The 15,867-nt window shown below is 37.9% G+C and overlaps 1 protein-coding gene across 1 annotated transcript; it reads right to left on the reverse strand.

The window, feature by feature from the left end:
- Positions 1-2,714: 2,714 nt before the first annotated feature.
- Positions 2,715-5,119, reverse strand: LOC133718144 (rust resistance kinase Lr10-like). Its single transcript, XM_062144960.1, has 3 exons — positions 4,268-5,119; positions 4,119-4,145; positions 2,715-4,024 (listed from the first exon to the last, which is right to left on the reverse strand). The coding sequence occupies exons 1-3, from the start codon at positions 4,941-4,943 to the stop codon at positions 2,904-2,906; spliced, it is 1,824 nt and encodes a 607-aa protein (XP_062000944.1). The 5' UTR covers positions 4,944-5,119; the 3' UTR covers positions 2,715-2,903.
- Between the last annotated feature and the right edge of the window lie 10,748 nt (positions 5,120-15,867).

A 15,867-nucleotide genomic window follows, 5' to 3' on the forward strand; every position in this document is an offset into this window, starting at 1 on the left:
GTGCGGTCGTCGGGGGTGTCCCTTGACCTGACTTCTTTCAAGCAATTGTGGACGAGGAGAGCACCAACCTCGTCGTGGGATTCTTTGTGCCTCGTGGTGAGGACTTTTGCTAATCTTCTTGCGTCACCAAATCGATACTCGATGTTGTAGATCGAGCAGAGCGAGAACCACCGGGAAGTAGAGAGAACTTGCTAAAGCGTGACTTTAGCTTGGCTGGGTTGCTAGGGCGTTACCCTTGCTTGGCTGGTTCTGTAACCGTTTTGGTCGCGGCACTACCGTCGGCTCCCGAGGAGACTAGGACCGAAGCACGTTGACAGAGGGTTTGGTGGCACTGAAAGTCGGCTTATGAGAAGACTAGGACTAGGAGTGTGATCACCGGTAAGAGAAAGAGAAGGAGAGGAGTTGCTCTTAGAGAGGTTTGCTCTAGAGAGAACTTAGATCATCTTAGAGATGTTGTTGTTGAATGTGAATGTGTGTCATAGAATGAGAGGAGAAGGTGTTTATATAGGGAAGAAAAAGAAGAGTGAAATGATGAGTGGAAGAAAAATAATGAAAGTAGATCTAAGTTCACTTGTAAAATATGGAAAAGATAGAGAAAAGATGAAATGAAAGCAAAGCATGAAGGTGCAGCAACATGGAAGTGGTGATGATCTATTAAAGAGATTGTAGAAGAAAAATATATCCAAGGAAAAAGAGAAAAGCATCTAGCTTTCTTCATGTGGGTAGAAAACATGAACATGTGAATATTGAGCTGGTTTTAGGTCAGTTTCTGCCCCTTTATTCCTTCAATTATTTCTCCAACAAGACTTCATTATATGCCTTCGACTTCTTCATATGAAATGTTCCACTATGAGTGTACATCATCCTGACAATTTTTCAGATTTTTATTCCATGTGGTTGGGCCGAAAATGCTGCTGGACCTCTTACAGGTCCAGTTTTCCAGTTTTGCTTCTGTAGAAAATTGGGCTGATTGTTTGAAGGCCTTCCACTCAAAAAAAGCTCTTGTACTATTCATAAGAAATGATCCTTGGGCTGTCTAGAATTAATCTGGAAAGTTTTAGCTCATTTAGATTTCATTTGGTTAGTCTGCCGCCCCTACTTCCTTGTTTAGCTCGGTTTCTCCTAGCCGAAGTAGGAAAATGTGCTAAAGTTGACTTTTCATGTTTCCATGCTTCCATGCTTCCATAGTAGGCTTTATTTAGCCTCTAAATATATATTTCGAGCTTGTCGACAATATATAGCTTGAGCCACTGACATTGGCTCAATTTCTCCAAGACGTGCCTTGTCAGGCCAAAATGTTCATTTTGGGTCCAAACAGTACCCATAAAGACTTTTCATATAACTCGAACCACATATGACTCAAACAGAGTCTAAATTCGATCGGTAAACACCTTCACATGCAAAGAAAACTCCTTGCGTTTTCTTTTAGTCTCCATCAATTTGTCCAGTACTACTACTAGTCCAACCCCACAATCCCAACCTAGTTCTGGTCCATGTAAATACAGACTTAACCAATAGTGAAATATCAAGCCTGTTTCTCTTAATTGACATGTCCATCAATGTGCACCCCACCCTCTCAAAGTCCAGTCCCTCTGTGCATTCTGTATTAATTAATTGATCCACATGAGATAATTCTGGCATGCAAGAAAACTCAAAGTTTAAATTTCCTCCTCCTTTTTTTTGTTTTGTTTTTGTTTTTTTTGTTTTTGCAAATATGAATTGCATTAATAAGCAATGGGGCTTTCTATATGTATCCAGCAAATTTCTAAGTATACCCAAATTTTTTTTTTTTTTAATTATCTTTCCTTATATCTAAATAAACTCATCAGTTGTTCCTAAATTACCATCATAAGATACACCCAGCAAAGAAAAACTTCTTATCGCACGTCTTTCTACTCGTCGATTTCGGCTATTCAATATGCAATTCTACTCATCGATGGGATGGTGCGTAGTGCACTTACGTCGTTGGTGGCGGCGGTGACTTGTAGTGGTAAGGAGGAGAAGCAAGTGGTGGAGGAGAGGAGTAAGGGTAGTTTGCCGAGGTTTACGAAGCGAAAGCCACTACTGCCACTAGAAGACTCAAAACTAGAGAGGTCCCCATTTTTCCCATTCTTTAATTTGTTGATTGAATGGAAGCTGCGAAACTTGAACTATTAGAAGAATAAAACCTAGCTACCTATTATGTACAATATAGTGCCATAGATCAAACAGAGCAATTCTTCCATATTTTAGCTTGTTTATTTATTCTTTTATTTCATTAATCATTGAGAAAGAGAACGAGTTTTGAAAACGTGTGTGTTTTGCCTAACTTTCTCTGATTCTTGACCAGCGGCTTTCATAAAAGGATTGAAATATGAACTAAGACCTCGGTCAGGCATGATGGGAATGAACGAGCATAAAAATCTGGGGTTTTGTTTTGCTGGGGACATTGTATTCTAGGGTATTTTGGGAAAATCAGTTGGTTTAATTAGACATAATTAAAGGTAATGAAAAAAAAAAAAAATTTGCTGGACTTAGAACTTTTCTGGGTACATTTAGAAAGACCCATAAGCAATCTAAATAGTTATATCATGAATTACCTACGTTTGGATTTCCCTTGAACGTAGGTAATTTTCCCCATCGAAAAATTCTATGGTGCCTATATGCATGTATTTTCAATGACAACAGTGAAGCGTCTGCTTTATAGTTCCTCGATCGATCATTAACACAGTATAAGACATCAATCTTGTTCCATTGATTGAATTGTTGCGAGAGTTATATGCAGAAATTTAGAATCAGTTACAGGAATCAAAGATCTGATCTGGAATGGTGTGACAGTTCCTTAATTTTTTGGTATATATATAACTAATTTGCACATACATTTCCAAACTCTCAATGCATAAACAATAATTAATTCAACATTTTTACTCTAATTCAACAATTGCTTCTAAGTCGAGGTTGAAGCGTCTTGCAGCCGGGCGACTTGTTGCATTTGTTCTTGTAGGACCTGTAGACGCAAAAGGATTAGGTGGCATGGTTAAATTTTCTCTTCCTCCCAACATCTGAACCACTGATTTCATGGATGGACGATTCATTGGGTGCCATTGGATACACCAAAGGCCTACAATTGCTAATTCTTTTGGAATTCGAGAATCTATTCTCGATCCTTCTTCCCCAATATGGACTCGAAGGTCTTCCCCTTCATCTAAAAGATTATGTATCCATTCTGGGTAGTATACTTCCCCAGTGTTATCCATGGTTTCACCAATATTCTTCCTCCCTCCTACAATCTCGAGCAGCAACATTCCAAAACTATAGACATCTGACTTATATGACACATTTCCAAAATTCCGGGAGAACACTTCAGGTGCAATATAGCCTATAGTCCCCCTAGCCATAGTCATTGACACTATACTTTGATCCTTGGCACACAACTTGGACATCCCAAAATCAGAAATTTTTGGAGTGAAGTTTTGATCTAGCAAAACATTTTGAGGTTTGATATCAAAATGAAGAATTCGTTGATCGCATCCTTGGTGTAGATATTCAATTCCTTTGGCAATGCCTAGAGAAATATCTTTTAACTTATCCCAACCAAGGAAAGAATTCTTATTGTCTGCTGATGAAATGAAATCCTGTAGTGAACCATTGGGGAAAAACTCATAAACAAGAGCTCGTCTAAATCCTTCTGCACAGAAGCCAACCATGCGGACCACGTTGACATGGTGGATATGATCCATTGTTCCCACCTCATTGATGAATTCTTCCCCATCTCCGTTTTCGGAATTGTTGAGGACTTTAACAGCAACAAAAACTTCAGATGAAAGCTTCCCTTTGAAAACAGTTCCATACGCTCCTTGGCCCAGCTTGTCCTCAAATTGATTTGTAATTCTTTTGATATCTGCGTAGGAATATCTGCTTGGCTTGAGCGCTTTGTAATCCTCTAGGAATGTTTCAATTTTCAATTGATTCTCCTTTTCCTTTTTATGAGATCTATAGACTACAGTCACCGATATTAGTAAAATGATTGTAGTCACAGTTGCACCTGCATGGAGAGATTTCCTTTAGGTTAACATATCCGCAATTTCTTCAAAACATGAAATGGAGCAAAATACTGGTTATATATTTTTACAACTCACCTGTAGACACTAATGTTTTTGTTGCACCTGTTGAAAAATTACAAATCAGAGTTCCATTCATGTTGAAGAATAAATTGAAAGAAGCTGACGACAGTTAAAATTTGAGTAGGAAATATATGTGACATAAGATTTAAGTTATCAACCCTTACTTGGTTTGCTAAAATGAACACATTCAATTTCACTTTTGGTGCCGTGGATCTTCAATTGACACTTCTTACGCTTCGCTTCACATTCTGTACAATTTGGTGTAGACCACCAAATATGGTACTCTGGATTCGATCGATACATAAGTTCATATCGATATATTTCTTTCAAATGAAGTACATATGGATTTGTTAAATCATACATCTTTTTACAGTACTGTGGGGCTTGAACGTCCGAAGAAACGGCATATATATTTTTGTATACCAGGTCACTGAGGCAGGGGACTTGTTTGTGCGGATAAATAGCTGTGGGACAGTTGAATAAGCTGATGCAATCCGCATCGTATTCTGAGAAGTTGAAAGGAAAGAACATTGGCTTCATGTTTGGGGTTTCTAATTGCTTTAGGAGTAAGCAATCATCTGGAATATGTACTTGAATTTTCTGGTGCTTATAATCTATGTGTTTCACAAAGTATTTTACTACCATTTGCTTCTGCTCAACAACCGTCTTGTCGCTCTGCTGCTGAAAATAACCACAACGGACGCGCTTGACCGGGACATGAATAGCAAGGCGATGATCATCATGGTCACACTCTGATTCTGTGCATGCATTATGGCACACCTTGAAGAAAGCCATTGACATTAATATGCAATAGGCTGATATGAGGATTAGTCGCTGCATTTTCTCTCCAAATAAGATGAAATTTTCAGCAACTAAGCTTGGTACCTTACATGAATAATTCAAAACGAACTGTTTTATACTAAATGATATTTTCAACGAAATGCAGAATCAATGGCAAATAATAATTTCTTATTGACCATTTTCCAGAAGAAGAAGACAAAAAAGGAAAGACGATATTTTCCACAAACAAAAATCCAGATGAACAACAAATTAAGACCAAGTCCACCATGGCCTTCCAATATTGACTGACCGACTGTCTGACATGGCTTACCTATGCACAAGATCACTTAAACATCACAACTCGTATGTAATATATAACTGGCCTCTCTGAAGTTAAAAACGAACAAATCTCTCTGTCTCTCTCCCTCCCTCCCTCCCTCCCTCCTTCCCTCGCTCCTTCTATGGGTATAACTGGAAGGTCCTTTACTCAGTCTGCATGGACTTTGATGGTAGTCATTCTTGCTTGTAGCTCTAAGTCGACAGATAGTCTTAAGTACTGTACCCCGTCTTCTTGCGGCAATATCCATAACATAAGCTACCCTTTCCGACTAAAAAATGATCCAAAGCACTGCGGCCACGTAGCCTATACTCTCAATTGTGAGAACAACAGTACTCTCTTAGACTTTTCTTCTGGGAGATACCACGTAAAGGCAATCAACTATCATAACCAAACAATCCGAGTCGTGGATCCTGGCTTTCAGAAGAACAATTGCTCCTCCGTTCCTCTTTATTCCTCACACAATTTTTATGATTGGTTAACGTATGAATTTGATAATATATCCTCTAATTTTTGGGAACCTCTTTCAATCTCTATATCCTTTCTCAAGTGTTCACATCCAGTGAATTCTTCTCTGTATGTGAACACTGCTGCATGCAATGATACTAGTACTAGCAGTACTGGTACTTCTTCTTCTTCTTCTTTGTCCCATCCCAAAAGGTATGGTTATATTTTCTATACATTTCAGTATCCTCCTGCCATGATGTCAGGGGACGTGGAGGAGGGTTGCACCTTAGAGTGGATGAGTTTTGCACCTTCCCGACTTTTTGTAAACACAACCGAAGACCCATCTTTCACATACATAGACATACAAAATGCACTGGTGGATGGCTTTGAGCTTGGATTTGGGAATGATTATATATATGATGATGGTCCATGCGAGGGCTGGTATGATCAATATAATTCTGGCAAATGTTTTCCTCGCACAGTTGCAGCTGCGTTCCGTCATTCTCAAGTACATTAAATTAATATGAATAAATGCTTCCCTAACACCATTAATTTCATCCCGTAGCTGTGAGCTGTCAATTACTCCATATATTTCTATTCTTATTTGCCCTTCTCTTATCCTTATGGCCGCCGAATAGTCTACCCAAAATATTAGTAAAAAAAATTATGTCGAGAAGTTTTAAATACACATATCTAACTATTTAATACATACTCTCTACTTAATATACTATCCATTTAATTTCTCATTTTAATGTTTTACTAAATATAAAACTGGAAGTACTTAAAATATCCTTAAGTTCTTCAAAAAAAAAAAAAAATCCTTAAGTTTTTTTTTTAAAATTTAAATTTTTTTTTTTATTATTATTAAAGAGGATCAAAAAATTTCACTCTTACCCTCATGGTGACTCGAACCCACGACTTGGATCCTAGGTAGTGGGCTAAGTTCAAAAATCATGAAATATCATATTATTTGACTATATTAATACTATATATATAATATGATTAATATATATTAGTATATATTATTTAATATGATTAGTATATATTATTATATTGACTTTTTGTAAATGACCATATTAATTAATTGTGTTAGTTATTAGGAAATACATAAAGATTCATTATTGTTCCCTTCAAATAGATTTTTTTTTTTTTTGAGAATAAATGTCAACTCCATTAATAATAAGAAAGATTACAAAAGACAGATGTATAAACTACATCATAAATGAAAGATACGAAAATAAAGCAATGAACATAAAACCTAGCAAAGATACGATTGGATGCAAAAATGCATCTGAGGACGCATCGGGTGTAAACCGTGCTATGTGAAAAGTTACTAATAGTATGACCAACCATAACAGGGTAATCTTCTATCAAAGTAACCGGTGGTATGACCGACCAAGCAGATTCCTCGTACATCTTACGTCGAAAAGAGAACAATCTTCCACCTATGTTACTGATAGTGTGACCATCCACAAAAGGGCAATCTTCTAACAATGTAACTGGTGATGTGACCATCCAAACATCTTCCACATAAAAAATACGCCAAAAAGAGATCAATCTTCCACCAAAGTGACCTAAGAACCAAAAGGATGAAAACCAAAAGACAATCAACCTCAAAACCCAGATCCAGGCCAAGTGCCAAGCCCAAATCCAGACCCAGATCCGACCCGGATCCCAAATCCGGATCTTCAAACCAATCTGCACCACGCCGTCGCTCAGCATCTTCAGCCTGGGAAAGCTGCGGCCTATCGGCTCAGCATCCGGCGCTCTGTCGCCCGTCACACGCCTCCCAACGTCGCTCATATCAACCTTCCAGACGCGAATCCAGAACCGCCGTACGCGACCAAGACTCGCCTCCATCGTACGACGCTCGTCCACCACCAGAAGTGGAAAGCGATTCCACCATCCGAGCCTCCAATGGCCTCGAGAATCACCATAGCAACTCCGGCGCATGGAAGAGAAACGAGGCAAGCAACCCTCGCTGCTACGCCAGATCCCTACCGCACCACCGGAATCACCCAAATCCTCCATATTCATGAAGGAAGATTCAGAAGCAAACCGCGTGGGCGGCTGCTCTCTCCCCTAGCAAAGCGCTAGGTCAAAACTTTTCAATTGGTTATTATTGATTGAGAATGGTTCCCTTCAAATAGATACTTAGCTTTAGCATTGCTAACCATTTTTTAGTCAAATTTTAGCCAAAGTAGCTAAAATGTCATTTTCACTGGCTACTTTAAAAATACGTCTTCATTAGTTCTCTCTATTTTAACTAGATTTGAATTTAACTAGCTCCTTTAGAAATACGTCTTCATCAGTTCTCTCTAATTTAACTAGATTTGAATTTATATTATTTATTGAATGAAAAAACTTAGTTTAAATATTTTTATAGATTTATAAATTACATAGAATGACTCAAAAGAAATGTTTTAAATTAACAAAAATAATAGAGAGCCTCATCTCGCTCTCTATATTTAGGAGCGAGATAGCTAAAAGTTTAAATGGAGAGCCACCTAGGAGTCTGATGCAGCTGCTAAAATTGATAAAAAGCTAAACATGATTTCCAAAATAACTAATTAAGGAGCCAAGTAAAAAGTTTGCTAAAGACTCGTAGAAATGATTTTGTATTATCTAAGTTCTCGTCCACCAAACACCCTATTGATCAAGTACAAAATATTGAGCTGAACATTCAACCAAAACTATATCAATAGTTTCTCGATAGTGGCGAAACTACAAGTTGTCATTAAAGAGGCCAAATAAATTAACAATTAAATTTTTCTTTACCTGTGATGTTTTATATTAGATAACAAATTGATAATAACTTTGGGTAGTCCTATTCACACACCCATTTTCTCTATTCACACACCCATTCCATTTTTCTATTACTTTAATTCAATTTTTTTTTCACAAATTACCCTCCCTTGTAATTATGTGTCTTTTTATTTTTTTTATTTGGCAAGTCAATCATGAATCAAACATCATTATACAATAAATTAATTTTCCTCGTTTAGAAAAAAATAATCAATTTTCTTTTACCTATAAAGAAAGGAAACATAATATGTTCATTAAGTGGAATGACCTGTATTATTAGACAAGGAATATGCTTCCCAAGTAATTACGCTCATCCAACTGAATCTAAATTGCAAAGTTTGTCCTTGCATGATACATTCTTATTATTATTTATGGCTGAGTGTTCTTTCAATACAGTTATCTAAAATACATTATATTAAGAGTTTCATATTATTGATTATGTGTGTGTCTACATTTGTCTATCCCCTCAGGTAAGTCTTGTTCAAATAATTTATTTTGAACTATACTCCAGTTTTTTTTTTTTTTTTTTTTTTTTTTTACCTACAAATTTCCCAAATTTGCAGACTACGTTTGAAAATGGCTTATTGCCAATCTATAAAAGACGAGAAACTCTAATAAGCTGGGTGTAATATTGGAACCCGAGACAACAAAGGAGTAAAGCATGCATCTTACCCCTCCTACTTGTTTGAGGACAAACTTTGCAATTCAGATTCAGTTGGATGAACGTAATTACTTGGGAAAGATATTCCTTGTCTAATAATACATGTCATTCCACTTAATAAACATATATTTTTTTTAAGGACTAAATACTGTTTAGTCCTTGAGCTTTTGACCATAAAACACTTCAGTCCCTGACCTTCTAATTTCACACGTTTAGTCCCTGTACTTCAAAATTTCAGACCAATAGGTCCTTGCTGTCTAAAAGTCGCAGCAAAATGTCATTAATTAATTATTTTATTTTTTTTTGGAAAAGAAATTTTTTTTCTTCCCTTTCTTTCTTTCTTTTTCTTTTTTTTTAATGTTTTTTTCCCTTTCTTTCTTTCTATTTGAAAAAAAAAAAGAATAAATAAAATAAAGAAAAAAGAATAAATAAAAAAAGAGAAAGGAATAGATTTATTTAAAAAAAAACTGAGGGCATAATAGACATTTTGCCGCGACTTTTAGATGGCAAGGACCTATTGGTCTGAAATTTTGAAGTACAGGGACTAAACGTGTGAAATTAGAAGGTCAGGGACTGAAGTGTTTTATGGTCAAAAGCTTAAGGACTAAACAGTATTTAGTTTTTTTTTTAATAAAGGGCTGGTGCGGTTGCCCTCAAGCCTTGATTAATGAAACTGTCGAATACAGGGGGAGACAATGAGCCTAAACCTCTGATTACAATAAGCACCTAGAAAACGTCCTGAAATACTAACAGGAGTCTCTACCAAATAACTGTATTCAACTAGGCACCAACTAGCAAAGAGCGCTCCACTGGCGACTCTATTTGCTTTGAAATAGCGGTGACATAACGGAAAGATAACTCGATATGTAACACGATTACAACATAGCATAATTACCATACGCACAGTTTTCCTACTATGTTGCTGCCGGAGGATAAATCTGACGACACTTAGCTTCACCCTACCACTAGGCGGTAACGACCATCTGACGAAGCAAGGAACTCGCTGCCTACCTAGAGTAGACAAGGCACTTAGAGTGCATACACAGGCACAACAGCACAAGGCTCGACTAGCCCTACACGACAAGTGTAGGAAATTATTGCGCGCAAAAAGCACATCCAAACTAGAAAATATAAATAGATAAAAACTATGATTAAATTTAGTTTACCCTCCCTGAGGTTTGGGGGTAATTTCATGTTAGTCCATGTTCTCTCAATTTAATCAGTTTATCCCTCGAGCTTTTCAATTCTCCTCAATCGTGTCCATTCCGTTCAATTTGGATATTAAGTCTGAAAAAAAAAAAAAGCCACTCTAAGGGCTAAAATTGTCATTTCAAGGAAAAAAAACACTATGACAAAAAAAAAAATCTTCTTCCTTTTTTTTTTGTCATGGTTTTTTTTCTTCTCTCTCATTGAAGAAGAAGAAGAAGAATTTTTTTTGTTCGATTCTCTCTCATTGAAGAAGAAGAATAATAATAATTTTTTGTTTAATTGTCATTTCAAGGAAAAAAAAACACCATGACAAATTTTTTTTTTTTTTTTTTTTTGTCATGGTTTTTTTTTCTCCTTGAAATATGACAATTTTAGCCCTTAAAGTGGGCTTTTTTGTCAAACTTAACGTCCAAATTGGAGGGAATGGACATGGTTGAGGAAAATTGGAAAGCTCGAGGGGTAAACTGAATAAATTGAGAGGACAGGGACTAACATGAAATAACCTCCAAACCTCAGGGGGGTAAACTGAATTTAATCCTAAAAACTATAAATAAATAAACAGCCAAGGTACAACCCAAAAATTGAGCCCTAACCCAAGCACAAGCCCAGACGAGGCCCACTAGCAATGTCCAAGCCCAAGAGACTAAAACAGCAAGGAGCCCAAATCCCTTCTCAGCCCAAATCAACACCTGCATCCATGCCGCCGCCCAACCACCATATCCACCGCCCAGCCTCCGACGTCAGGCCCCCTGCACCAACGCGTTCTTGCTGGCATGTTGTGCCTCATCACTGTTGAAATGCCCAAACCTCCACCATGGAGCTACGCCACGATTCGAATCAAGCGCCATCGAGCCGCCTTCATCCAATCCATCAAGCCAACGCTCCAACCCAGCAAACCACCGATCCCAGCCTGCCTTCCACAGACAGCCACGAGCCACTCCGTTCTGGTTTAGATCCATCTCCAGTCCGGTCCCCATCCCCAGCGACAACACAGATACAACCATCTCCCTACACCGAGAGAAACAACTCGAAGCCCCCTCCGACCTCAGCCTCCACGCACTGGACATGCCTACAACCAGACTTCCCGTCCGGCTGCACACAGCGTGCGCAGGGGCGGCCAGAGGCCAGCACCAGCACAGCAAGGCAACCGAACAAGAACGACGGAAAAACTCAAGCAAGGGCTTTAGGGTTTCAGCGCGTGAGGCGCGTTCTTAGTTGGACAGAGAAAATTATTTTTTTAATAATTTATAAACATATTATTTTTCCTTCATTTATAGGTAAAAGAAAATTGAATTTTTTTTTTTTGAAATGAAGAAAATTGATTTATTGTATAATGATGTTTGATTAATGGTTGACTTGCCAAATAGAAAAAGTAAAAAAAAAAAAAAAAAAAAAAAAGAAACATAATCACAAGGGAGGGTAGTTATGGTAATTTGTGAACAAGAATTGAATTAAAGTAATAGAAAAATAAAGGGAGTGTGTGAATGGAGAAAATGGGTGTGTGAATAGCACCACCCATAACTTTTAGATATAAAAAAATTAACTAAAAAAATGGAATAAAGAAAATATTTTAAAAACATTTAATGCCATTGATTATGAAATTCTAAATTATATGGTTTTTTCACCCCATTTAATTATAATTTATTTAAAGAAAAATATTAGATGGTTTCTAACTTTATTCTTGTATTTTTTTTTTTTGAAAGAAGAGTTCATAAATTAATATTACCCTTAATCACGGTCAAAGAATAATACAAAAAGACTACTCCCAATTGACAATATAAGCTCCGAGTAGTCTATGCTAATAAAAACAACTTGCCTCGTAGGCAACATATTCTACCTAACTCTACTACGCCAAGCACACCATTGTGGTAGAGAGAGCGAGATACTTCTATAGAGGCTCCCACTAGCATAGACATTATTCTAACTGCAACAAAACAACTCAAGCAACTGTCACCTCCTTACCCTTGGAGGCTTTAGGTGTACCTTTCTCAACTGGCAAAGTAAACTCTGGGAATCAATTTACCAATTTTTCAGTCTTCTTCGAAGCCTTGCTTTTCTTCATAGGTGAGGTTTTCACCACCTTACAATCAGTTTTCACCTTGTTTTTGGCACCTCGAGGACGACCCCGCTTCTTAGTGCTCTCTTGAGAAGAATCCAACACAACTAATCCCATAGTAACATTATCCAAATTGGTTCTACCTATAGCTAGACTGAGTCTTGGTTTCTTTGGAGAGACCCCATCTTCCTCCATTCTTTTCCTTCTCAGACCAAATATTGGTGACTTCATGGCCACAACTAGTTCACCAGATGAGGGTTCGGTGATTTGACCATCCTCGTTGGCCTCTAGACCATCAGCACTAGCCTCAACTTGTGCACTATTCCCTGCACCTCCTGACCATCACCCTTAGGTAACTTACTACTGGAAGTGCCCTCCCCTGCAGGTTTGGGATGAAGCGCCTTTCGAGCATAGGCCTTTGGAGTCGAGGCTGACATGAACCGGGCTCCCCTTTCCCATCTCTACCAACCTGAGCTCTAGACAACAAGGAAGAGCCTGCAAGCGGGGTACCATCCACCCTAGCAATAACCCGATCCAGATTCCTTATCGTCGGGGAAGCAGATTCCTTCAAAAGTCTCATCCAGAGGCGGGCCGGAACACGGCAGTCCCACATGGGTGAGCTTGCCACAGTCATTACACCATCCAAACTTATTCTCAAAAAAGAATTTCAGGTCAACATCAATCCCATCCTCCACAGTGAAACAACGACGGAAGACCACCGGTTGCATGAGATCAATTTCCACTTGAATCCGGATTCGACCCGTATCAAACTCGGTCGTATCTTTTTGCAAATACCTCCCTAGGGTGCAGACCAGCCTACGAGGGCATTGATTAGAATAGAACGCTGGAGGGAGACCTCTGATCTTCATCCAGAAGGCCAATGACTTCAGCAGTACAACCCCAATTTTCCCGACACCATCATATGGTGCCAGAAAAATCGGCGACAATCGAAACCCCAAGGACCTCCTCGAAGAATTCTATTTCAGCAATGGACCTGGCAGAGTAAAGAGGAACCTGTCATCATGTTCTTGCACCGTATATCTCCCATTGAGTCTCCAAGGCCTTCTAAACACCCCCATGAAAGATCGCTTATTGAAAGCCCTAACTGTCAAAAGCTTGCCAACCAAGTAAGTTTGCGACCTGCTCAAACTTTCTCCTTGTGGTGCTCTCAAATCCACCGGTCGCCGAACATTAGCCAATCCTAGAGAAGCCGCCAACACCGCCATCTCATCCACAGCGTCCGTGATTGCAAAAATGAAACATATAAAAACCTAGGGTTTTCTGCTCTTCTGTCGTACTCGCTCTAGGCGGCTAGGGTTTTAGTAACTTTATTCTAGTATTAAATGGGAAGACTATGTATAGAAACTATTGTGTTTATCGAATTATTATACATAATTATAGAATAATATAATAAGAATAATTATATTATACATAATGCCATTGATGTCTGTTTTGGTCATTTAACCTACCTATAAAATCTCATTTGAAAAAAAAAAGTATTTAAAAAAAAAACTTTTTTTCCTTTTTCTTTTTGACAGTATAGTTTAGCATATTTATGTATGGAATATATGCTTAACCATACCATATTATATGGATTTAAAAGATTTTATCAAGAGGATGAAACTAAGACTAGTAAGTAGCAACCAGTTGTTCGTACGTACATCACTCAATACCTAAATATCTTTGATCAATCAATACATATATAAATTCTCTTCCACAGAAGCAAAACAAATCTAGTATTCTAAATTAATTTATCTTCCTTATTTTTTTTTTAAATAAAGGTTCATTCCATTAGATGACTAACCAAAAAAGCCAGAGTCTAAATACACTTAAAGACATCAAAAATGATAGGGTAACAACTAAACTTCTATCTAAGTACTGCAAACTCATTACAAGTCAAGTTAGCCTGCATTTTAAAGCAAACTCATAAACAAAGAATAACTCCATGTCTTATGGAGAAAAATCATTGCCTAGTCCTCCATCCGCCTATACGTAATTGTGGAACGAAACAGAATGCTATTTCCCAGCATACAAATATATGAGTCATTCCTTATCCATAAGCCTCTTTCTCTAGTCCAACTTGAGTTAATTACTAATTTAATAGAATTATGATCCGAATTACGATTGGCACTTTAGAGACCATAAAGGCCCAACATCGCCGAAGAAAGTCAAACTCTAAGATCAGGCCAGCCTAAAGCACTTAGTATTGGATGAGGGTGTCAAGGCACCTTCCAACTTGACCAATCCTGAAAAGAATCAAACCCACTCAAATGGGCCCAGAGGAAGCTGAGCCCACATAACCAAGGCCCAGACATAGAGGCCCAAATCCAGGTAAAGAGGTTGGCCATAGCAGACGCGCACCCCCGCTGCCAACCTATCAAAATTGATGCCAAGCCCTCCGATGACTGACCCTTCAAGTTGCACATGATGAAATTAAGCCTACTAACCCAAAATAAATGTATCTTCCTCTTTTTTTTTTAGTATGTTTTTAAATCTTATTAATTATTGAAGACATCTCAGTTCTCCTGCCAGCAACCTATCGTAAAAAATCTAACAGACAGATCGTTTGAATTGTGTCTATGAATGTGCTGGACAAACCCGAAAGAGTCTCAAACCCCTAGGTTTAGGTTTGAGCGGGTACAAATCCGAAACAAATCAAACCCAGTTAATTGAGTAAATGAAAACAGATCAAAGAGACAAAGAGTTAATGTCCCAATAGGACATTTTCTCTAATAGCAAGTCAAACATTATGAAAATATAATTTGAGAGAATAATTTACGGATGTGTATTCTAATCTGTATACAAGCTATATATATGTCCTCAAATACAATCCGTGTACTACAAGGTAAGTAGTAGTCCTAATCAAACTCTAATTAACCTAGATTCAAGAATACAAGAATATCCTAAATATGTAAGGAAAGTAGCATGACTCAGGCCACAGGGAGTAGATCTTCTCCTAAGCTCATTCTCTCTTAACCAAGAACGCTATTGTCACACTCCGGACCCAGGATTGGTAGATTTCAAGCACCTGAAGCTGAATTCAAGATGCATGTGAGCGTAGAAATGTAATATAAATCTAAAACAATACCAAATATTTTTTTTGAAATAACAACTCGTTCTAAGTTCTAACTAGCTTATGGTCTTCCTTAATACTTTCGTTCTCACTTATTCCTTTTGAAAATCGCATCACATTTGAACAAAATAAATCCATAGGGATTTTGAGCACCCAAAAACGACCACACTTGCTCTCGTCCACCATTTTTCTTCCTCTAGTCCTGGAATGGGAGTAAGCTCAAGGCCCAAACAAGCAAAAAATAGAGCAAGTTTTCCAAAGCCTAATTAAGCTTATCTATCCCTTGGGGATGGGTAAAGTGTTCTCACTTTTCTTATGTTTCTCCACCAAAACCAAAGCCCATTTAAAACTCCAAAGGTCGCCCCATTGCACTTGGTTTTTGTCATTCTTGGTAGC

The sequence above is a fragment of the Rosa rugosa genome, chromosome 6, assembly GCF_958449725.1.
Source record: "Rosa rugosa chromosome 6, drRosRugo1.1, whole genome shotgun sequence".
NCBI classification, from domain to species: Eukaryota; Viridiplantae; Streptophyta; class Magnoliopsida; order Rosales; family Rosaceae; genus Rosa; species Rosa rugosa.

What these genes read in the sequence shown, in the direction of transcription:
- LOC133718144 (XM_062144960.1), bottom strand. Translation starts at nt 4,943, where the DNA reads ATGCAGCGACTAATCCTCATATCAGCCTATTGCATATTAATGTCAATG. An exon ending in TGTTCATTTTAGCAAACCAA is followed by an intron (nt 4,146 to 4,267) that starts GTAAGGGTTGAT and finishes ATTTTTCAACAG; the next exon opens with GTGCAACAAAAACATTAGTG. An exon ending in AAAAACATTAGTGTCTACAG is followed by an intron (nt 4,025 to 4,118) that starts GTGAGTTGTAAA and finishes CTCTCCATGCAG; the next exon opens with GTGCAACTGTGACTACAATC.